Source organism: Embiotoca jacksoni, unplaced genomic scaffold (genome assembly GCF_022577435.1).
Source record: "Embiotoca jacksoni isolate LCO1_2020_lvr unplaced genomic scaffold, fEmbJac1.0.p SCAF_8, whole genome shotgun sequence".
Lineage (NCBI taxonomy): Eukaryota > Metazoa > Chordata > Actinopteri > Embiotocidae > Embiotoca > Embiotoca jacksoni.
In genome coordinates, this window is record NW_027185436.1 from 13,796,924 (window position 1) to 13,821,143 (window position 24,220).

At 41.5% G+C, this 24,220-nt stretch overlaps 2 protein-coding genes across 5 annotated transcripts; one reads left to right on the forward strand and one right to left on the reverse strand.

Moving 5' to 3' along the window:
- Positions 1-194: 194 nt before the first annotated feature.
- Positions 195-3,779, forward strand: dimt1l (DIM1 dimethyladenosine transferase 1-like (S. cerevisiae)). Its single transcript, XM_069178469.1, has 12 exons — positions 195-355; positions 1,053-1,126; positions 1,228-1,314; positions 1,882-1,943; positions 2,055-2,148; positions 2,236-2,285; positions 2,379-2,502; positions 2,628-2,720; positions 2,820-2,884; positions 2,970-3,033; positions 3,181-3,287; positions 3,373-3,779. Exons 1-12 carry the CDS (start codon positions 298-300, stop codon positions 3,413-3,415), a joined length of 921 nt encoding a protein of 306 aa, XP_069034570.1. The 5' UTR covers positions 195-297; the 3' UTR covers positions 3,416-3,779.
- A 1,504-nt stretch (positions 3,780-5,283) lies between these two features.
- On the reverse strand, positions 5,284-22,221 carry kif2a (kinesin family member 2a). 4 transcript variants are annotated; one of them, XM_069178223.1, is made up of 22 exons: positions 22,014-22,221; positions 15,279-15,373; positions 14,266-14,388; positions 13,439-13,493; positions 12,990-13,106; positions 12,646-12,690; positions 11,163-11,263; positions 10,953-11,048; positions 10,810-10,864; positions 10,537-10,699; positions 10,102-10,192; positions 9,880-9,943; positions 9,669-9,760; positions 9,420-9,562; positions 8,913-9,117; positions 8,644-8,754; positions 8,488-8,555; positions 8,081-8,206; positions 7,161-7,308; positions 6,686-6,787; positions 6,358-6,493; positions 5,284-6,241 (listed from the first exon to the last, which is right to left on the reverse strand). In XM_069178223.1, exons 1-22 carry the CDS (start codon positions 22,072-22,074, stop codon positions 6,156-6,158), a joined length of 2,283 nt encoding a protein of 760 aa, XP_069034324.1. In that variant the 5' UTR covers positions 22,075-22,221; the 3' UTR covers positions 5,284-6,155. The 4 variants fall into 4 exon arrangements, with proteins under 4 accessions (XP_069034324.1, XP_069034326.1, XP_069034325.1 ...); XM_069178225.1 differs by lacking the exon at positions 8,081-8,206; XM_069178224.1 differs by lacking the exon at positions 12,646-12,690 and having other exon boundaries at positions 22,014-22,220.
- Positions 22,222-24,220: the final 1,999 nt, after the last annotated feature.

Here is a 24,220-nt window from a genome sequence, read left to right on the forward strand (position 1 = left end):
TGTGATTGTTTGTTTCATTGTTAATCAATTTTGGCCTAACGTAACACAAACCCTGATTTTAACCCCTCTCACAAGATAAACAACCAGTTCCACGCAGAGCCGCCCTCACGGTGATCCACCGTGTCATACATACTCCGGGCCGGTAGGGGGCGCTGTACCCTACAAACCTGGTGTTGCAATTCGGCAATAGAACTAAAAGGAGTCAGTGAAGGAGCCACACGTGTTTACCGACATATTTTAGATACGTGTTTCACATTAACATTTTTGTCTCTTTAACTCGACTAAAACCGAGTAAAAATGCCGAAGGTCAAGGCAGAGAAGAAAAGCAGGCAGCATCAAGAGGTTAGAAACCAAGGTAAGCTGAAGCATATTAGCAAACATTACTGTCAGCTGCTGGGAGCTTTAAAGCGACTTTAGAGTCACAGTCCGTCTTCATATCACTACAATACATTCACATTCAATTATATTACCGTAATTGTTGCCGTAAACTGTGATGACAAAAAAAAAATAAATAGCGGTTTTAACGCGAGATTTTCACGTTTATCTCTGTTCCAAACCTAATAAAGAAAACTGTTATTTAACATTAATCTGCTGCTCCCTCAAACATTCATTTGTCACAACGTTGTCTAAGACGTTTGGTGAATTATTACGTGTCCTGTGGATGTTTCGGTTTATGAAGTCTTCAGCTAATGACCAGTTAATGTAAAAATGTTTCCAGTAAAGTATGGCCGTGTTTTGTGTCCTGTGTCTTTTTTTTTTTTTTTTTTTTTTAGCAATAGTTGGGAATACAACCATCATTATTTAACTTACTGACTGGTTTTGATCTCAGGGTTCTCTCTTTGTGGTGAATAACGTGATTTAAAAAAAAAAAAAATTAAAATCACAATAGATCAGACAAAAATACTCTGAACAAAAGCTTTAATTATGAAGGATTTGTTGTGTGACACATTTATGAAAATAGAACTAAGCAATTGAATGGATTTATTCTGCCACGAATGGCTTTACTCCTTAACATTCGATAAGGCCATCATGTCCTGTATGCTCTGTTGCAGGGATCATGTTCAACACTGGTATCGGCCAGCACATCCTGAAGAATCCTTTGATTGTCAATGGAATCATTGAGAAGGTGGGATGTAACTTCTGCTCTCTTATCACAACCACACAAATCTGGACAGTCACGATAGACATGCTTTCTAATCAATTGTAACGTTTCTTTTTTTTTTTCAGGCGGCTCTGAGGCCGACCGATGTGGTTCTGGAGGTGGGACCCGGTACCGGTAACATGACGGTTAAACTGCTGGAAAAAGCCAAGAAGGTGAGAGCCTCAAAGTGTTTTCTGTCTTGCTCCAGCTATTCTGGTTGAGATGGGACAGTTGACACGGAATCGGTAATCAGATAATGCATCAGTGTGGTCCTGTTTACAACTGGAATTAAAATGCGTCCTGGATGATCTGGTCATGAGCGGGCAGCTCCATATGCAGGTGTGATTGCACTCGAGTTGCATTGAGATCCACTCGGTTCACGGCCACCCTTTTTTGTTCGCAGTATGCGCACTGGTTCATATTGAAGGACTCCTGACTCAACTGATGCCGTCTGCGTCAGCGCTACAAATAACATCCAATAGAAAAGTTATCGCTCATTATTCTGGCAAATGCAGCTGATAGAAGAGATTTATTTGCGAACTGGTGGCTATAAAGCAGCTGTGTATGGAATAAAAAAATATACAGGCTGTCTACCTGAAGCTTGTTTCACCAGAGCTTCTGGTAAGTTTAGAATTGTCTGTATGCATTTATTTAGTGCTTCAGTTGGAAAAGCACCTGTGAACTGGACATTTATCAGAGTAATCCAAAGAGTAATTGCTTCTCTTTTGTTGTTGTTGCAGGTGGTGGCCTGTGAGTTGGACTGCAGATTGGTGGCTGAACTTCAGAAAAGAGTACAGTGCACGTGAGTGGAGGCGACAGCATTGTGTTGCCATATACATCTTTGAATAACAGTGGTGATGAAATAAAGAGTGCAAATGTGATCTGATATAAACATTGTTTTGTTTTCCAACAGACCCATGCAGACCAAACTTCAGATATTAATTGGAGATGTATTAAAAACAGACCTGCCTTTCTTTGACATCTGCGTGGCTAATTTACCTTACCAGGTGAAGACACGTTTCCTCAACTCGGCACACGGTTGATTCGGTGTCATTTCTTCCATTTATCTCAAACGATTGTTTTTCATTCTTCAGATTTCATCACCATTTGTCTTCAAGCTCCTGCTGCACCGGCCTTTCTTCAGGTAAGAAACAACTGGAGGACCACAAGAGGATTATTAATGGTGTTCTTGTCATGCCCACGCTGAGCTCCCGTTTTGTGTTTTACGTTTGTTCAGGTGTGCCGTGTTGATGTTCCAGAGAGAGTTTGCCATGCGACTGGTTGCCCAACCTGGAGACAAGCTGTACTGCAGACTGTCCATCAACACACAACTACTGGCTCGTGTAGACCATCTCATGAAGGTCGGCACGCGTTCGTATGATGTCTGTGAAACGGCCACATCATGGAAGGGTCTTTTAGATGGTTCAAATGTATTTCCTGTGTGACAACAGCTGCGTCTCAGTGTCGACGTTTCCTCCCTCATCAGGTAGGAAAGAATAATTTCCGCCCTCCTCCTAAAGTGGAGTCGAGTGTTGTCAGGATAGAACCGAAAAATCCTCCTCCTCCAGTAAACTTCCAGGTGAGGTTTGATTCTTAGAAGTTGAAGCTGTAAGAACGTAGCTGGTCGAAATGTGCAATAAAGTTCAGCTATATGACATTTTCTTTTTCTCTTGAACAGGAGTGGGACGGTCTGGTCCGAATTGCCTTCGTAAGAAAAAACAAAACCCTCGGTGCAGCTTTCAAGTGAGTACCTGCCGGCTGCAAACACTCAACACTGTCAAAAGAGTGTGTGAAAAGACAAATGGTTGTGTTTATTTATAATTTGCAGGTCCACTGCAGTGGAGCAGCTGCTGGAAAAGAACTACAGAATTCACTGTTCTGTTCACAGTGTGGTGAGTGAATATTCCAACGTACAGCTTCGTCAAACGTGTTGGACTCCTGGCACTTCTTTTTTTTTTTTTTTTTTAAGACTGCAGAGGTGTCACTGAAGATCGCTCATTGGCCAGTTTGAATCAAAATGTTGTTCTCCATCTTGACAGGACGTCCCAGCTGACTTCAGCATCAGCAAGAAAATCGAAAGTGTTTTGCTGGAGGCCAATTTCAGTGAGAAGAGAGCCAGGTCCATGGACATTGACGACTTCATGGTGTAAGTTGAACGTCCGTCGTCGTCACAGCGTTTGCTGAAATACTGAGTTGACGTGTTTAATTTTGGCTGTTTTCTTTGTCCTCAGACTGCTGCATGCATTCAACTCTGCAGGGATCCACTTTTCTTAACTGGCAGAGGGAGTCAACAGCTTCACAATGAGAGGGAGAAACAGATAGTCTGACTGATCTTTCTTCTTCTGGAGCTCCATTTGTACAAACTGAATTTCACATGTTGAAACAGTTGGATGAAGACTATTTGGACACATGTAATCAGCTCATATTGAGTGTTATTTTACACTTGTGGATATATATATATATATGTATATATTTTCACGGGGCGTGCATGGACAGATGGGCACTTGTTCGAGGGACTGTCGGTGTGTTTGAGTTCACTGAAAATATGATTATTATAGTCTAAAAAGCAAGCCTCAATGAACAGGTAAATATTTAACAAGTGTGTGTGTGTGTGCGCCTTCTCCTAAAATATATTGTCCACAAGTTTTTCTTCTGTGTCACACGCCTCTTTTTCTGCACTTACACCATCTGATTCGGTCACTTAGTGGTTCTGCATGAGGGCTGCAACTCTTCATCAATTCCTTATCAGTTAATTGGTAACTTTCAATCAATCGCTTTGTCAAAAAATGTGCATCACAATTTGTTAGAGCCCACAGAGGTGTATTTGAATTGCATTTATTGTCCGACCAGCAGTCTAGAATTTAAATGTGTTAATTTTGAATGATATTAGGCAAAGAAACTTGGCAAATATGATTTTGAAACTCGAAGCAGCAAATGACTGACTTCAACAGTAAATTTAAAAAAACAAAACATGTTACAGCAGTATGATGCTTGTGCGTTGGAGAGATGTCACTGTGTTTAGGAGTCTCATCAGGAATGATGATGAGACTACAATCAGTGAGTTGCAACTGTGCCAGTTGCTTTTATTTTTAGTCTTGATGAGAATGTTGTAATATGCAAGTTGGCCTCCAGTGGTTACAGCATATATTTACACTTTTCAACAAAGGTGTTAGACTGTTGTTGTGAAAGTAATTGTAAGCAAGAGTGTTCTTAGTCCTGTAGAAGTCAAGTGACCTGAAAATTAATGAATTATTAACAAAGAGCTCCAAGAAAACTCTGAATCAAGAACTTAATAGAAGATGATGAAGCTGCCTTAATGATTAGTTCATTAATATCTGCAACAACAACAACAAAAAAAGTAGCAGCAATACACTATTATGTTGTTTTTTGTAGTTTTTTTTTTTTTTTTTAAATTCCCCTCGGGGATTAATAAAGTAAATACCTACCTACCTACCTAGTTAGTGACCACAAAGATACATAAATACTTACGCCATACACCCATGCAGAGCAGAGCAGCACATCATCTCAGGAGAAAACAGAAAAAACTAACAATACACATCCAGTAAATGTCGCACATTGTGACCAGAAAAAAAAAAAAATCTGTGAACGTGTACAAAGCTCTTAAGCGTTTTCTTTTTACATGGTACTGTCCACTGTAAGTACTCACTGTGGGCCGCTAGAGGGCAGCAAGCAGTTGATGGCCCTGGACCAGACTCGTGTCAAGCAGAGAAAACGTTTGCTTTCTGATACTTCCGGTGACTTTCAACTTTCAGGCCTTGCTACCTTTCCCAAACCTGCCACTTCATAAGGTGTCACCATGGAAACACATTGCTTCCCTAGGTGCTATCACTGAGTGTGATGCTACAGGACACATGCTTTTTAAAAAAAAAAAAAAAAAAAAAATTTGATGTAGGAACATAGCTATTGTTGGTTAAAGGATTGATTTGAATTGTTTTCCCTTTATTTTAAATTATTATAAAGTGTTTCAAATGTTTTCATGCACACACTAGGTCAAACATTGAGGATGAGAGAGATGAACTCTGATGTTCAGATCACTGTCATGAGGCCTATTTCCACTCAGTTTTATGGTGATGGCTGTTATTCAGACCATTTATTTAGATTACTCATTGTCACAGAAGTCATTCAAATGAAACATGAATATTTATTATTTCCTTCAGCATTACATCCGGTGCAAACACTGAGCAACATAACCAATGGCAGGTCAGTGGTCTTCACTATACATTTATTAATAGTTTTTTTTTTGCTAATTTCCTTTTTATAACAAAGTGTTAAATGGGTGGAAAACATGTTTTACATTAAGTAATAGTTTTAAAGTCAGTTGCCACATAGAACGACATGGCACAAACTGAAGCAAACTACATGTAAAAACCTCTGAGGAACACGAGGAAAGAAACACAAAGGAAGAAGCACAATGTGGTTAAAAGCTTCTTCCAAACTGGTAAAAACTGAGAAGGAAGGAAAAGAGAGAAGAGATCACTTACAATGAAATATGACTTTACATTGCCAACCGAGGACCCCGAAGCATGAAACAGTATTGTACATAAGCTATCACAGAGTGCACATGCAGAAATGTCAGCCAGAGCAACCAGAAATCAAATACTGGTTTTGTGCAGTAAACTTTAAAACATTTTCGATGAAGATCTCTTCTTAAACCAGGTCAAAAATATCCCGTTCAAAGGAAGTATAAACAAGTATAAAAGAAAAATAATTTAAGAACAGGGAGAGGAAACTAAACATTCTTCATGAAAAAAAAAAAAAAATCACCTAAAACAGAAGGAAACAATTTTCCTTCATTAGTTTTCTAACAAGACCATAGTGAGTGTAGAGCCGCCAGTTTTGTTAGGAGAGGGATCATAACAAATGCATTTCCTTGAGCCTGTTGAGATGAGACAGTCCTTTTATTCACGTTTTCACAGCTGCTAGTGACAGCTCGAGTTGTGCCCGACATCTAGTGGTTATGTTTCTGTTTGTGCCACTTAAACCTCTTCGGTCTCTAAAGAGCACGTGGCCTCTTGGGATTGATCTGCTTACTGGCTTGCTCCTCCTCCTGAAGTGTAGAGCGGAATGACTTCACTTTATCTGTTAAAGAGAGAAAAGACTGGACTCAACAATAGTGTAATGAAATTAAAAGTGATAAAATAATAAATTGCAACAGGAAGTGTTGTCGACGATGTGCGTCTGTGCTTCAGTCATACCTCGGAGCTCAGTGAGGATATCTATCTTCTGGTCGAGGATCTGCTCCAGCTGTGTGGCGTAGGACTCCACGTCATAGTCCACCTCCTCTGTCATCTCCAGCAGCACTTTTTCATCTTCCAACCATCGGATAGACTCCTTGCTCAGAGAAGAGACACAGGAATATTATTAGCTGCATCAAAGAACAACCTCTTTCATTTTGAAAAGCCTTCAAACGCGAGTCGCCCAAACACATTTTCAGGAGTTGGCATTTATCTGTTTTCACGTATGTGGACTTAAATGAATTATGACGTGAGCTGGATTGCCGTTTGTTTTCTTTGGTGTTCTGACCTGGAAAACAGCCCTGTGGTCCTCTAGGACCTGCTCCTCCATTTCCACTAACTGAGACACTGCCTCGTGGAAGGTGAAGAGCTGGGGAGACACTTCCTCCTCCTGGGAGACACATTTACAGAGTCGGCAACGAACACACAAACAAACAAAGCAGAAAAACTGAGCATCTATTCTGAGATCACTGCTAAAATCTTAAACCAATGGACATTACAGTCAACATGAGTCAGATTCTGTAAAAGGTCTGTTATTCGCTTAAGCAACAAGATCCTTCAGATGTCGCTGTTTAACTATGAGTTTCTTTAATACACACTGTGAAACCCTCCATTGCTTTGTTTGCGTGATTGAGGAAATACATGTTCTCTCAGCGTGCTCGCTTAACGTCTCGTTAAGTGCTTCACATTGCTACCGTGGTATACGTTTTTAATGCTATTATCGCTTCCTGTTGTCCGTGTGAAGCAACAGATCCTGGACTTACATTCTGCTCACAGAGCAGTTTGAGGTCGTCTCTCTGCGGTGAGATACTCAGCCACTCCTCATCCAAAAGATCCAGCTGGTTGACGACGTGGATGTTGGGTCGCCCGCCCTCCATCACTTGGTTGGGGTCCACGGTCAGCTCCTTCACCCTGCAGACGGAAGAGACACTAAAATGGTCAGGACAACTCCCGACTATGGCTGCTGGTTGACCAGGGGTGTGGAGTTCACAATTTGCACAGTATGGTAGCATCATGGCAGAAGTGATGTCATGCACAGGGAAGTATGACTGTGGTCAATCTGTAGATGTCAGTTATTGTGCCAACTGGAGTCGTGGTGGTCAGAGCTTGTGTTAAACGGGGCATCACAGAGCTCTTGAGGGATTACTTCTCTGCACCCAACCTGCATGTGCAGTGCTAATTAATTAGGCCTAGGACTGTGAGAGGGATTAGCTGCCGAGAGTTGGCTCAAACAACAGCTGATCCTGGATGCGTTTACCGAACAGCGTAATGCAAGTTTTCAACCAGCACGTTTTCATTCTGACTTATCACTCACAGCTTTCAGAGTTCTCCCTGACATCCAGGCGTCACCACTGATGGTATCACAGAACAACAACAACAACAACAAAAAAACACACAGATGTATTGTTCTTCAGGACTCGGTGAAAGGTCCAGGTTTTAATGACAGCTTAGCTAAAGATAAAAGTGAAAGCACAAGCCAAAGTGGGGATGAAAAGCATGAAAAGAGGAAGTCTTTCATAGCGAACGGCTGATGACGTAAATGAAAAGTGCCAAAATGAGCTCATGGAAGTGTGTTATGATGTATTAAATACACAAAAGGAGCACATGCACTGAGAGTGTGTGTGCGTGTGCGTGTGCGTGTGCGTGTGTGCGTGCATTGCTGCACTTTTGGGGAGTGCTCGACCTGCTGGGAGAAGTCGCAGCAAAGTCATCATACTCAAAGGTATTGGTGGGCGAGTTATCAGAGCGACTCCCCTGACCGCTCTGGGAGAAGGGGATGTCCGACGGACTAATCCCAAACTCCTTCACTCTACACAGCGGCATCAGCGCACAGAGGAGCAGAGGGTGGGAGACAAGGAGGAAACAAAGCAGGAGAAAAGAGGAGTGAGAGAGGATACAAGAGAGTCAGAAAGAACTAACGAGCGTAAACAGGTCCACAGTATACAATAACACCATCTGTACGGCGAATTTTAAGATATATATAAAAAAAAAGCCACTGGGGATTATAGTAGAAGTCAATTTCACAATTCATTTGCTTTGGATGCTGTAGCAACAAGACACTGAACAAAACTCTGCGGTAGGTCTTCCCACCTGTTGGCGTAGCGTAGTGTGTTGAGTGTGTTCTCGCAGGATGTCATACCAGGAGAGATTGTTGCAATCTGTTTGGAGGAAGACTGTCTAGATTAATATCTATGCAAGAGATATGACAACACGAGCAAAGATTGTTTGTGAAGACAAAGAACTGACCATGCATGTGCGAGAATTTTCCCCAATAAACGAATCTCTGAGGACTTGGGTGAGCTTACTGGCCCTGAATGGAGTGTGGGGCTTGTTACGACCAAGAGCTCTGATACACTCCTGAAACAAGAAGGAGAGAGAGAGACACACGATGAGGCAAGTCAAATATATGCAATTTGATACCATTGTGTCTTTTGTGTTTTCCCAAACAAATTGAAAAAGGGGGAGGCTGCAGACACGTGGGACAGAGCCCCCCCGTCGTCGTCCCTGCCACAGACCTTCAGGGCTAGCAGGCTTTTGTTGATCTCAGCTCCCTCTAGACGAGTCTGGCGGTCGGCACTCGATGTATCAGCCCCCCTCTCGTTCCCCGCAAGGTCAATGAGGGAGAACTTTCCGTGCATCTTCCCCTTCCTCCGGAGGATTATCTGGAACACAGCGTGGCTGCGAGATGAGTGAGCGTTGGCCGATGTCTGCCCTGATGTTCTAGGAGCGAGAGGAAAGAGACACAAAAGGTGAACAACAGGCCCGGTGAGTAGGGGCGAGATTGTACTCTTACAGTTGTGAGACAGACAGGCTTCCTTTATTTGCTATGAATATTGTGTACCAAGAATATAACAAGGCTGATGCGTTACGCTGTCACAAGACATTTGCACGATAAGTGACTCATTTCACGAGGCAAAAATAAGTTACAATAGGATCGTAATAACGTGCTGAACAAATACATGATTCGATGTCTTGAGATTGAACCGCGAACAACTTGGTTGACAAAGTTTCTGTTGTCGTACCTGCAGCTGTTGCCCACTTCAATCAGTTTCAGGACGTCCTCTGTGCACTTGACCTCCTTCTCCTGAAGCCCCACAACCTGCACCTGCTGTTTGCCGTCCTCCAGCACCCTCAGCTTTGCTTTACGATTCAGCAGGTCAAACACCTATCAGTACATACGCAGCACAGTCAGCATGTGTTCATGTTTATTTTTAGGTGAGGGTTGTTTTTTTTTTTTTTTTTAACAAAACAAATGATTACACATCACTTGCCTTTCCACTGTAGATTTCAAAGAAGGTTGCATATACTTGTAGATCTAACTTCTTGTAGTTGGGTTTCTTCAACATGAGAAATACATCCCGAGCTGCACAAAAAAGAAATAAGAGTTCTACTAATTCCACGTAAACAAAGCAAACCCTTTTGAAAAATAAGCAAACGTAGTGTATTTGAATTTAGTGCAGAAATCATAATTTATTTGCTTACCAGCTAAAGCATAAATTCCTTTCGAGCAGTCCTGGTTCTTCCCAGAGAAATCTCCACCCATAGTCTAAAATACAAAACACAGTACAGTACAGGTGAAGATCTCTTTTCCAATGATAGTCAAGGAAGATAAAATTGAGAAAATATAAAGAGAGGCATTTAGGTTTGAGCCCCTTTCAAGTGATGTTTTGGGTTTTTCTACAAGAGCTGTAGCGTGTAACTCACGTGTGTTTTTCCACTGCCTGTCTGTCCGTAGGCAAAGCAGGTGGCCATGCCCCTCTCAAAAATGGTCTCCACCAGAGGTCTGGCAGTGAACCTGCAGGATAAGACAGAACACACATTCATTCTCTACTCCATCTGCCACACCAGCATAGAATGAACTCTTATTAGTATTAGTGTAATCGTTATTTATATCATTAACACAATAGCAACCAGTTGGTCCGTGCTCAAATACGATAGATTATAGATAGCTTTCATCGGAGGGTTCCTCGTGTTAAAAGCGAATTTTCCTTCCCAATCTGCCTTGAGATGACGTATGCTGTGACTGACATCATATAAATCAAACTGAACTGAAGTGTAACTTCTGTAAACTGTTAACAGCCAGCACATAAAACATGCTGATCTATCGGCTTTGTTTGTTCGCAACTTGCTGTTACAGACCTGTAAACCATCTCGTTGGTAGTGCTGTCATCAAAGGCATAGTCGAAGCGGAAGGTCTGGTTCTCCAGGTAGCGGGTCAGGTCCACTTTTTGTTTGGGTTCATGAACCATCACCACATCCTTACTGGGAATGGTGATAACATCCAAATCCTTCATGGTCAACTCTGGAGCGCAGCAGAGGCAAGACTTTTCATTACAGAAGTACTTAGGAGGAACATTTGAATATATCAATGATTTCTCACAAGACCCACGTCCCACAAAAAAAAGAACTTACCTTTTTTGTTGAGAGGACGTTTCCTCACACAAACACATATTCTGTGCTCTTCAATCTGGCCGGTGCGACAAGAAGGACGTTTTAATATGTTCTTACTGAGGGTCAACGTCTAGCAATCAGGAGAACTTTCAGTCATTACTCACCAAGTCAGCTGTGGTCAGAGGCCGGTAGTCTAGACTGGCTCGGAAATCTCGGATCATGTACATGATCTCATAGTTGGGGACCGTGGTATCCACCTCCTGAGGAGGAACAAGGAGAACAAAGTGACAGACTGCAGCGTCAACTTATTCACCAATTGGAAAATGATGCTCATGTTCTCACAAAGGAAATCGTAAAGAATAATTCTGATGTACCTGAGCTCTCTTCTCCCTGAGCTCCTGTTGCTGAAGCCGGCGTCTTTCTCTTTTCTCCTGCAGTTTCTCCACCTCCTTCACACAGTTGGACTTCCTCCTTGCTGCCATTAAGAAAAAGGGGAACAGTAACTCCTCTGCCTTTTACAACACGTACCAACAGACTTTCTTTGTAAAAAGCTCTCTTTCTGTCTCATCTCATTTCCAGTCTGTTTCTTCCTCTTCCTCAGTCTCTTCCCTCAGCTTTCTTTTTCTTTTGGTATCCTTCATACAGACAGGAAACCTTGGGCTATTTCCAACAAAGCCCAACAGTGATAAATGCAACCAAAGAGCAGAACGCAGTGGCTGGCACACAGCGTCTCCAGCGTAACACTAGCTGCTTTCTCTACATAACAAACAAAAGGTCTTTGCAGTGTGTTCGAAACGTGCTCGTCTTATTTATCCTCTCTATCCGGTTCCTCAAACACAACTGCACCAGGTACTGCTGAAACACATCGCTTAACATGTAGGATACGTGTCTTGTATTACTGTAATTACTCCAATCTGATTAAAATTAGAGGCAGTTTCAAATAAAGTAGAATTATCTCAGTAAAGCAACAATCAAACGGAAAGTTATTCCAAAGCTCCCAGCACAGCACACCCACAGGTTAGTGTCGTTTCAGGTTAATCACAAATTATTAGTAACCATAATATGAGAACACAGGATATCAAACACATGAGCAGTAGCCACTTCTGATTTCTTGCAGAGTTCATAAAAAAAAACAAAAAAACAGTGTCATGTGATTTGCCCTGGCTCGCTGCTGCAGCCCCAGATTCCCGCTGCAAAGCCTGGCCGAAGCCCCGTAATACAGTCCTGGCCTCCTGCTGGCTTCAGTCCCAGTGAGAACGCAGACTATCAGAGCAGAGTGATTTATAATCTGCTCTAATCTGAGGGGAGAAGATGAGCTGGTTCAGCACCAGGACAAGGAAGTATAAGAGGAATGCAGCACCATCACTACTTGTGGGTTATTCGGTCTCAGAAGGAGTCGGTGAAGGAGGGGCTGAGGCGGGGGAGGGGGGAGGGGTTTCTGTCCCTCTCCTCTCGGCTCATCAAACGACAGTGAGCACTTGGAGGGTAAAGAAAAAGGCTATTATCGCTGTCTGGGCCCGGAGGAGTAACACGCAGTACCACAGGCTTTTTCCATGCGTGTACTTGCGTGTGACTCAGCAGAAATCAGACAGGGAGAAGGCAGTGCAACCTAACAGCAGCACAATTTATTCATTTTTTTTTTTTTTTTCACTCCTTGTCTAATACCCAGAAAGCCTGTCTGCTGGATGGATTGTGTTTGCGCTGCTTCCTCTCCACAGCACTGCTCCGAATAGTATCTGTCAGACATTTGGGAGCACAATGTACTTGTAGGACTGGAGGACTTTCAGATTTTATTGGGAACTATAAGAATCACCATAAAGCACTGAGGGCAAGAGGTAACATGCAGATGATACATACAAAGCTGTCCAATCTCCTTTCTGGATATCGGGTGATGTGAGGATTCTGTGATAAACATGTGATCAACAAAAACATGAGATAGTAATATGTTTATAATATCCTTGTTTCTACTGATTAAACTACTATAAATGTTAAAAGTGAGGCCATTCGTCACTATTCCTTTGACAATATACTTGTAAAAAAAAAATCTTATATGGATTGTGCATTGCATTTGCATTGGGGTTTATCCTAGAAACGTTTGGTCAACTGGTTCCCTGAAAGTATAATTTACTTGAAAAAGATCAGAAGATCAAAGTTAATCTTTAATTCAAAAAGAAAAGTCATTATTGTTTTGATAATGTTACCATTCTGTAGTTGCTGTTGTGTCTGGGCTTGAGTGAGCTGTGCGGGCTGCTGGGATGGAGGAGGTGGTGCAGGCTCGGGCTGTGGAGGCTGTGGAGGTCTGGCCCGGGTAGGAATTGCTGAAAACACAATGATAAAGGCCGAGACCTCTTGATCCAGATGCCACTAACGAGCAATATATATAGGGCTTGGTATCAAAACAAATTTAAAAAAAAATAAAATCTTAAATTTCACTTTCCTGACATAAAATTAAGCACTTAAGCGTGTGGTGTAACAGGTTCAAAATATGTGAAATATGGTTAATGAATACTTAATCCGACATTACTGCTAACTGATGACATGCAGAGAAACCAAATATGTTGTCTATCAAGATAACATTTCTTTGATTATTTTAAGTGAATTACTTATTATGGAAGGATAATTAAACAAATCTACACTTTATGGAACAAACCTCTATTATCCCTGGACGGAGTTTCATTCTTAACAGGTGCTATCGTCCGGCGATTCTGCAAGGAAACAAAAACAAAGAAAGAAAAAAAAAAAACACGCACAGTTAGATATTGAGGTAGTTTGTTTGATTCCTAATTTTGCTTTTATAATCCACAGGTTTAGTTCCCACTCAATTTTGCTTTCCATGAATACTCTGCAGCTAACACACACACACACACACACACACACACACACACACACACACACACACACACACACACACACTTCAAAAAGAAATGAGTGAACATGGTCCAAACACTGAAAGACTGTGTCTCCTGTAAGTTTACTTGTGAGGATTTCTGTAGAGGTTTTGGATCTAGATTAAAGCAACACTTTCAAATTACTGCATTAAATTAAATCCTTACAGGGTGAAATAATATGTCAGATGCAGGCATTATAAAAAACCTGGCAAAATTACATCCTACTCCTCAGCCAAATATAGACGAAATGAAATTAAAGTAAAAGTAATGCTTTCTATTCAAACAATAAATCGTAAGCAACATTATCTCATTTTAAATCCCACTTTACTGTACTACAAAACAGGTCATTACCCCAGCTCTAATCTACTGTGCACACAGTGTACTTAACATAACATTAGCTGGTCACCCAGATGGATCCAGGCTCTATATTAAGGTCACACATTAACTACCTGAGTAAGACTGGAACCTCTGAATTCTGGCTGTAATGTGAACGAGGGATGTTAAACAGAGAAAGAGAAAATACAAAGTTCTCAATCATCAGCCTCAATTATACCTTATACCTCAAACTTAGTGGCATAGCAGTACTCACCTTTGCAATTTTGCTGACCTTCACAGATGTGGGTGTAGGAGGGGGTGGAGTTTCTGGACTAGGGGCAATCTCCTCATCTGGAGCCACATCTGGATTAAGTGCAAATATGCTCTCCAAATCAATCTGTCCAAAAACAGAGCAGTGTTCGCATTAGACAGTGTAACAATACTATCCAATTTTAACACATCGTATTTGTCACAAACTAAAAAGTGAACATTTAATATTAAACGATTCAGCCAGTCCTAGACAGTTTAGGCACACAATACATATACAAATATAGATCAGAAAGCAAAACAAATATTATCACTCACTATACTATCACACTATTTTTTCATACTGATTGATACCAATAATCATCACCACAATATTTATTTAATATCCTTAACAAGGCAGGAAATGCTGTCAACAGATACACGCGGTATGCATGTGGAGAAAACTCCACGGAGTTGGTACCTTTTAATTTGAAGTTTGTGGTGTATTTTCAGTTTAAGTTTCCATCCCATTTAATCCTTACAGCCTCAACATTTAACTCTCCCCGCGCTCACTCATTTTCCCTTTCTAAAAACGACAACATGTTTTGTCCCCCTTGCATAGCCCTGTACATGTTGGCTATATAAGCCTATTGATGCTGTGATCCAACAGGATGATTGTGACGATGACCCAGATGCAGAACACGTACATTAATTGTAAGTTACTCACCACTTTATCATCGTTAATTAGTTAAAAATAATTCATCGATAATTATTTTTGTAATAATTATCTAGATTATTTAATTGACCTGTTCTCGGACATACTATTGAATATACACAGCGTGGGACGTGATCAGAGCTGAAGGTTCATCCACATCCGTGTGCAGAAGGTGATGTCTGTTGGGACTGTGGGACATAGTGTGGCGCCAGTTGCGTAATCACGGCAGCTCCACAATGTCTTTGAATGCATTATACATTGCTAAATACAAAAGCACTTGCTGCTCCTGGTGGTGGTGCTTTGAGGGGCAGTAAATGGTGGTTTACCTCTTTCCCTTTTGTATCTCCATTTTCTATCCACTCCACAGTGACGCTTTCGTTGTCCTCATTCAGCGAGGTCACCATTGCCTGGTGTATACGTCCTGAAAAAGAAAGAGTCAAGAAACGCTCAAACATCAGACTGGCAAAATAACACTACAGACAGCGCTTTTAGAGCCCTGGAGAGTATGGCAGCAATAATGATGGCATTTAAAAAAAAAAAAGTTTTATTCTTTTATTGTCCTTATGTGCTAACACTAATAAAGCTTTTGCTTTATATATATTTTACTTTACCTAAAAAACAATTGGGGCCCATTGAATCCAGTTTCATGCAAGATCCATGGCAATAGGTTGAGGCTAATCTTAGTAAGTTCTGACCATGGTGCTTCATAATAACCCGTTGGAGAGAAGCGCAGAAAATAGAGACGAGCACAGCTGCTACCAGCCTGTATGCTTCTCTCCGCCCTTCTGTCTGCACTGTAATATTAACAGCTGTGAAAAGCATGCTCAGTCCTCCCATCTTTGCCGACAACCAGGGAAACACCACGTTCCGGTATCCATTATTCAGAGACAGCTAGCGAGTGAAGATGTTCTCAGTGTTCTCAACAGCTGAACATTTAATTGATTTACCACACACTAGCTTTACATTGGCAAAGGGCAGGAAAAGCAGATCTATTGTCTTAAAAGAGGGAGAGCTGGAAAAAAAACATTTTATGCACTCAGGAAATGGTTGTCACACTGTTCACTTAAAAAAATAAAACATTTACACAAGTAAATGTTGTGTAAAAGTTGTGAGAGATGTAATTCATTACAACTGAAGCACATTATCACTTGGTCAAACGGAGCCACATTTGTGAACAGCAAAACTTTTCAATAGTATCTGGTACTGTTTTTCTATTGTATAACAATGATTACATAATATTGTTACATGATACATTCTTGAGGACAAAACAGTACATTTTACCCCCAAACTGCCAAGTGATGTGAATTAACACAACATGTAGTAATCTGATAACCTGCATTCATAAACTACACGGTGACACACAATAATGACGATATTGACCATCCCGTCCCTCCACCCTTCACCTAGAACTGACTGTGGTACTCATAAGAGGTCGTCAGATGCAGAGCTCATACGAGAACAGGAAAACTAGTTTAATTGAAAAATCAGGTCGAGTAAGAGGCAGAGTTCGTGTGCCATGTCTCAGGATCCAAGTCACAATGTTTCAACATGGACGACATGTTGTACCACTGCCATTCATTTAATAGTATGGCGCTACTTAAACGGGCATAACTTAGTTTAAAACACCATAAAAAAACAACAACTTTTAAATCACAACTCTTAAGAACCAACTACAAACAGGTGGGTGACCTATTAAAGCTGTTCGTCCACAAGCCACCAAAACAGCTTCAATACACTTTGGCATGTATTCCCCAAGTCTCTGTAGCCCTAGTGAGGAGATAAACGTCTTTTATCCCTTCAGTATATCCCCTCATGTACTGATGGTGGTGGAGAGCAGCAGACCAAATTCTCCTGTTAATGTTAAATCTGGTGGGGATCTAATGCCTGCGGATTCTTGATCATATCGTACACATTATTTTCCTACTTTAATTGTCACCTGTCTGACTCTTGTGTACCTCATAACTCTTATGGCAACAACTGCAGAAAGACAGCTAAAGTAAATTAGAGAGTAAATAATACAAAGTTGAAAAGCAACAAGACACCAAAGGAGATGTAATGCTTGGTATCACACCCTTTACTTTTAAGAGCTCTTAAATCGCTGCTACATCCTGATAATAGCTACTTGCTAGTTGCTACAGATACAAAAAGAAGAAGAAAAAGTAAATGTCGCTGGCTGGTTGGATAAGCAGTTACGTTTAAGACCACAGCCTTCCTGTAGGTTCATAACAGTAGGACTTGTTCAACTACCTACTGAATAAGTAACAGCAATGGAGCAGCGAACAATTTCCTCCAAACCACTTGTGTGAAAAATTCTTGTTATAAACCACACAACGCATAGATTTAGGGATGCATCAATTTTTCAGGTGGATAATAATTTTCAGCATCCCTAAAATTAAGAACACATTAGTTTATTGGAAATTTGTTTGTAATAACGTTTTTTTATTATTCAAAATATAAATATTATATAAATAATTGAAATATAATGTACATATTAAGTGGAGACCTCATTTCCTTACTGCCATGCGTGTATAGGCGAAAAACACTAGAATAACTTTATATATGGATGGACTAATTGATGGCTATCTAAGCCCTTGAACCTTGTTGTTTATAACAGTGCAGCTTTTTTACATTAATCCGGCAAACAGCTCTGTGGCCACATCCGCCCTCTATTCTGTCCTCCTCCCTGTGCTGCTCATGAAGGGACACTACGCTTAACAAATACTGTTGGTTGAGGGGGAACGATTGGTGTCTTTGGCAGATTTCACCGTCCTTAGACATTAAGAGCATCCTTGTCGTCAACTTGAGTAAAATTGAATCTAATATCCAATTTCTCCACTGTGTCCTCTGCTGTGGAGACTCACTCATACCCCATTCACACAGACGATGTGTCTATCCGTGTGGGTCGACCCTCCTCTGGATCAGGGTTGGACGGAGGATAGATGTTGAAGAAAACATATTTAGTTAACTTTCCATCGTAATGGAAAGGACAGAAGAGGACAGAGCAATTACAAATACATGAACTGATTTGTTTGTTCTATCAACGCGCACACAGTAGCACCCTGATTGAGGTTGACAGCACTGCATCTCAACTGTAAACACAAAACAGTGTCTTGAAATAGTGACGTTCACTAAGAGTGTGAATGGCAAGAACAAAATATTGACGCTTGAGAAACGTTAAGTTCATGATGTGACAGTCTCAGCTATTTCCCATGAAAAGGCCTTCTCCACCAGGCTGCTGCATGTAGAAATGCAGTCATCAATGGCATTAACGATATACAGCAAATTGACAGGTAGCCTTTATAACATCATACACAACCATGGACATAGGAGCCTGTTTAAGCTGTTAAAGCCAGAGGCCGAGACGGGAGGACACAAAAACCTGCTCCACACCATCCTCGAGGCTGCATTTTTACAGAAAGAACAACATACTCCCTCCCCATTCAGAAAAAAATAGGTGTCATAATGTGACACGAATAAAGTGAAGACTTTCTGTATTGATAAGTTAGTTATATAGAAACAAAATTAAAGACACGCAACGTAGAATGACATTAAAAAGCCAAGGCAGATATCGTGTAATTGATTTGCAACTTAAATCAATAATCAGTTATCACAAATCCTTTTGGCATACGTCTGGAGCCTTCAAAAACACTAAACGACACTGTATATCTACAAGGTCCAGAGGCACTGTTGTTTAGCTGCGTACTCTGCTGATGAAAGGAACATTTCATTTCCCCCAACATCAGTAAGCCTTCCTCTCCCTCACATACAAACATTGTATTCCTATAGCGACATGAACTGAAACGTTAAGGCCATTTTTACACCTGGCCTTAACATGCATCTTGGATGATCCGTTCACAGGTGGACAGCTTTAAGTACGCCTGTTCACACCTGGCACTAGGATGCGTCCAAATGCGTCTCGAGTGACAACTTGTAATAGGATCGCACTTCCCCACATCACGCAAAATACATAACAAACAAACAGGCGGCTGGGATGCAACAAGAAACAGACACTTAACAAAATGACACATCCTTTCTCACTGTAGCCTAATTCAAATGCAACTACTTCTCACATATTTCACATCTTTATTACTCAATTATACTACCCAAGTATGTTGTCATAATGAGCTCCAAAAGAAACACACACAAAAAAAAAATCCTCCTATACCCCACCCGCACTTATTTTATTTCGCTTCCTTTTTGTTGTGAAGCACAACAGATTTTTAAAAAGGGAAGTGTAAATAAACATTGTGATGATGTAGATTAGTCAGAAAGCCTTCAGACCCCTGACCTGATATATTGCATTTAGGAAACATTGTATTGTAGGTCAAATAGTTTCAGATTATTAAAATGGCATTGATGCAGCAAATGCATGTTGGGCCAGATGGGGGGAAATAATCTAATGGGGACAATGAAAACAGTGGATTAGTAGCGTCAGGAACTGATGGCCTTCTTTCAATTTGTGCTTAACATACACAGCAAAAGTTGAAACTCATTCTTCGAAGTTGCTTCGAGAGAACAAGCAAGAGTCTGTAAACTAGAGTTTGTTAGTCTCAACACGAACCCTGTTGGTTTTACGGACAAACTAAACTTAAAAAAAACCCCAAAACAAACAAACAAACCAAAAAGGGGCTTTGGTAAAACAAGTCTCAGGTAGACAGGATGTATTTATAGCCAGCAATTCATTTTGCAGGTAGATGTCTCCTACTTTCTGTGCAGTTCATCTGAATTACACGGGATATTTTTTCTATTGGACATTATTTCTAGTGTTTATGCAGAAGATGTCACTTGTATAGGCGGTCCTTCAGTGTGGGCCAGGAGACATTTGTGTACATACTCCTGAAATAATGTAGCCAGACCACCTCTGAATGAACAGATCTAATCTCAATCCATCCTCAGTGCGTCTTGGGTGAATTCACACCGGCCCCAAGAGCTGTCAACTTGAGATCGAATAACCCACGACATATTTTTAATGGTGTGGACAGGGTCCAAGTCATACACTGGCTTGTCTTACAGCAATTGATATGCAGATTTTCTGTACCTAAATGCAACATGCACAGTGTCCCACTTTTATACTAAAATCTGTCTAAATGGGTAGACCGACACCTTCCAGTCGCTGCAGGGGCTTAAAAGGGGGGGGGGGTCCCAAGCGCTGCTAAGCCTGTAGAACAAACAAAGCCTTCAAGCATCAGTTTCACTACAAAACCGAATGCACTGTCTGATGAAACCATGTCAAAACATCTCGGACTGAGAAAAATTATGCAATCTGTAAACACAAGGCCAGTCGGTGGCCTATTCCTCTGGAGTACTGTGCTTTAAAAGACACCGCTACACTATAGTACTATATTTAATTTGAAACGAAGGCCTGATGACAACAGATAATACTTTCCCAAAATGAAACAGGGGCTCTTTAATCATAGGCTGATAAAGTAAACAATAGCTGCAAGGTAATCTATTAAGTAGCTGAAAAATGATTTTCAGTGACATCTTTCTCTCAACAGGAGCGACTATGGAATGGGGGAAAAAAAAACACCGGTGGGAGTGAGGGAGAGTCCTGGCAAGATCCAGGGAGCTGACTGCAACAGATGGGGTGGTGGCTAATAGCCTGAATCTGGCTCGAATCTGAACCAGCCCCGCCACCAACCCCCAGAGAGAGGGCAATCCCTGCTCTAGGTACAACACCAACTCACAAAAAGCTGACCGTCACAGCAGCTTCCCTATCTGGACCGGCTGCGCATTTAATTCACATCTCACCCCTGATCCCAGGACGCTGAGGACAGTACAATCAAACAGCTCAGGGATGTTGGATTTGTGGACATTATCGTCACTAACAACCGGTAAAACACACCCTTGGCACCAACTTCCAACAGTTTATTTGCAAAGGCTCTATTCAAAAGATTATTTGTTCTTCAGGCGTTTAGTCTAGTAGCTGTAGCCTAGCCCTGAAAGAGCCTACTACAGGAACTACACAACTTTCCAGTCATCTTTTGCTGCTCGGCCCCCGAAGCTAAACTCAAAAACTACACAAGGCAGGCAGAATAAAGCTGACATTCACATGGAGGAGCCGCACAACAAGCAGCCTCTCCCTTTCTCCTTGTGCTCATTTGTTAACCCTCAAAAACAAACTGAAGTTTGAGTTTGAGTCAAGTAATCCTTTTCATTTCTGAACAACTACAGCTACACTATAATAGGCTTTTTTTTTTTTTTTTTTAATTTGTTTTATATATCTTGATATGAGATTACATGATGTTAAAGTTACACTTCTCCTTGCCATTAGGGGTCATCTTATTCATTATCATCATCCGTGATCTACATCTGCACATCCAGAGGAGTCACGCAGGTCTCAGGAAACATCCGTGATGTTGATATCAATGTATGACGTGCACATTTACGTGTTTAAAAACAGTCTTGATACTCGATTTGGGGGAATTCAGGGCTTTCGCGACCAACTATTGTCACTTCAGTTGGCTCAGTAAACATCCCACGAGCTAAAGGTAAATTACACGGAGCATGAATCACATCTACAACACTGAAACTACTCGTTAACTAAACGGATCTCGGTTCAGCTTCACTGCAGCGCTGTAATTAACCCGGGCAGCGGCGGTTAGCCGGTAAGCTAATCACAAGCTAATATTTACGTTGCTCTCTATGGGGACGACTGAGCTGAACTTAGCCGGGGCTAGCGAAATGCTAATCTTCAAATTTGATGCCTCGTTATAATGAATCATTTTAAGTAACGTAATGGCACTAAAGTAAACACCCTCCTCTCCCTCCGTTGAAGGTGTTTTAATGTCGTCCGACGACGTAGATTAAGTTCTAACGGCAGATATCCCCTGAGACGTGTTAGCGTGCTAACAAAGGTAGGCGCTCATTCAAAGGTTTAGGCCATGTTGGAAACTCACCGCCCCGACAAGACAGCGTGAAGGTTTTTGGAGCAGCGAAACGTGAACATGAATATCTGCAGGCAGGGACAACGGTTGCTGTTATTCAACAGCACCGCGGCAACAAAGATCCTCAAACAACTTACGCAGCGATTAAAAGAATAAAGACGGCGCCAAACTTACCATCGCTGCGCTTTATCTCCACGTAAGTGCCAACCACAATCTTCCCAAAAACAGACGCCATTCTACATCACTTAAATATTAACAAGAACAAGGACTACGGACTTGTTGTAAACCGGGGAGGGGGGGGAAATGCAGCTTCTTCGGCAGTCTTTGGTTTTGGGAGGGAGATGCGGGCAACAGAATGAGGTAGCATTACGTAGCTACCGAGAATAGCAAAGTATTTCCGGTCCCGGTATTTTCAGAATAAAATCAGCAAACTAATCAACTGTTGAATACTTGTTTGGAGGACCAATCTCAACATTTGCATTTCCGAGCTAACGGGGTCTGGTTCGTGTTGGAATTCACTAGTGATGGTGAGATGAAGCCTCATGAGGCATCGAACCACTTCAGCCAATTGGTTCGAGAAAGGGTTCATTACTCGAAGCTTCATGTGCACACGAAACCACCTACTGGCCAAGTGTGTAATCACAGGCAGCTGTATCTGAACCACATGTGATGCATTGAATGTTTGTGTCTGTTATGGCTGTTGGGAATGACTGAATTACAAAAATGTATGACCAAATAATTTCTGTACATAAATTATCACATATGTGCATAATAAAATATTTTTTGAATGTATTCTGTGTGTGTAAATTTTCCCAAAATGGTAGTATCATATGATATGGCATGTTGTGTAATAATGTTTTTCTGTCACTTTAGGAAAATGGCATGGGCTTAAGCAGGCAGAGGACAGTGAAAGTGCTTGTGGAACTAGGAAGAGGGGACTGAATATGCTTGTGTAACTTGGACAATGATGTACAGGACAGGGGACATTTTATTCATTTTTATTCAGAAATAACAGTTTCTCAACAGTTTTTGGTTTTGTGGATGTCCACATGTCAGAAGTAAGGCTAACAGCAGCCACCTTTTCCACTTTAGCCTTAGCCTTCTCCTTAGCTGACTCATACTTGGCCTCCACCATGGCCTTCAGAGCCTCAAGGAAAAAATATATAGTGCTGAACTGTGAGACACAATAAAGTACTCATTTGTTTCATGCATGCACCCATACATACCTGCCTTGTAGGAGGACATAATTAGGATCCAGTTTGGACACAAATGCCCTGAATCCAACATCATCCACAATACTGAAGGGCTGTGTGTCCTTCACTATCATGGAGACGAGGGCTTCATCCAGCTCTTGTTTTCTGGTGGCTGGTTAAAAGAGAATAAATACAGTGTCTGTTACCTGTCTTTATTTGCACAATAAACACAAGTGAACAGGGAAAAATTGTGATGGTGCATTTGTAATATTGTAATGACTTACCTTGGCTGGGTGAAGCTCCAGTTTCCTCCTTATTCTCATGCAAGGCACGGTAACGCTTCAGCATGGATGAGGTGTTGTTATTGTACCCCAACTCACCTTTAAATAAAATAAGAAACTGTGAAAAATACAGTTCTTGATAAGCAAACCTAATGTGTCTGAAATAGAGTTAGATTTAGCTTACCTTATTCGGAGTTATCAAATCAAAGTGTTCCCACACAGGGGAAATCCTCCTCTTCCCAGCTGGCTCCATCTTATCACCTATCCTTCTCTCCTCACTCTCCTAAATCTCCAAACTATCTCTCTCTCTCTAACTTCTCCAAACTATATAAACGCTATCCAAACTATCTCTCTCTTTCTCTCTCTTAAATCTACAAACTATCTCTCTCTCTCTCTCTAAACTCTCCAAACTATCCAAACTCTCAACTGACCTCAACTCTCCACATTTTGAACGGAGCCTGAGGGGTTTATATTGCCGTCAAACCTCCCGGCAAAATCTGAACCACTTCCCGAAGCAGTCACGTGGTACAGCCGGGCAGCGAGGCTTCGGACGTCATCATTTTTGGCTCCTCCCCTAAGTGAAGCAAGCCTCGACACGCGCTTCGAAGCGTCGGCACACCTGGTAACATCACTAGAATTCTATTGATTCCACCGAGTTGTTTGATCAGAGACACCAATAGGCAGATTCAATCAGCAAGTTGATTTATTCAGCAACTTCAGCATACATGATATCACGGAGAGCCCAACATCAACCAGAGGTCTCTTTGTTGGAGTCTGATCTGAGCACTCGATATTACATATTTTTATACAGGTAGGGCGGGACTTTAGTCTCGGATGTTCCACAAGAGGAGTACCAACTCCTTATCGAGAGTTGGTACCGTGACCTCCTGAATCTGAGTTCAGCTCG

Bases quoted from the DNA above. Each gene is read 5' to 3' on its own strand.
- dimt1l (XM_069178469.1), top strand. From the start codon at position 298: ATGCCGAAGGTCAAGGCAGAGAAGAAAAGCAGGCAGCATCAAGAGGTT. The intron at 1,315-1,881 runs GTGAGAGCCTCA...TTGTTGTTGCAG, and splicing joins TGCTGGAAAAAGCCAAGAAG to GTGGTGGCCTGTGAGTTGGA. The intron at 2,503-2,627 runs GTCGGCACGCGT...CTCCCTCATCAG, and splicing joins GTGTAGACCATCTCATGAAG to GTAGGAAAGAATAATTTCCG.
- kif2a (XM_069178223.1), bottom strand. From the start codon at position 22,074: ATGGCGTCTGTTTTTGGGAAGATTGTGGTTGGCACTTACGTGGAGATA. The intron at 11,049-11,162 runs GTACATCAGAAT...GTTCCTCCTCAG, and splicing joins TCAGGGAGAAGAGAGCTCAG to GAGGTGGATACCACGGTCCC. The intron at 10,865-10,952 runs GTGAGTAATGAC...CGCACCGGCCAG, and splicing joins CTCTGACCACAGCTGACTTG to ATTGAAGAGCACAGAATATG.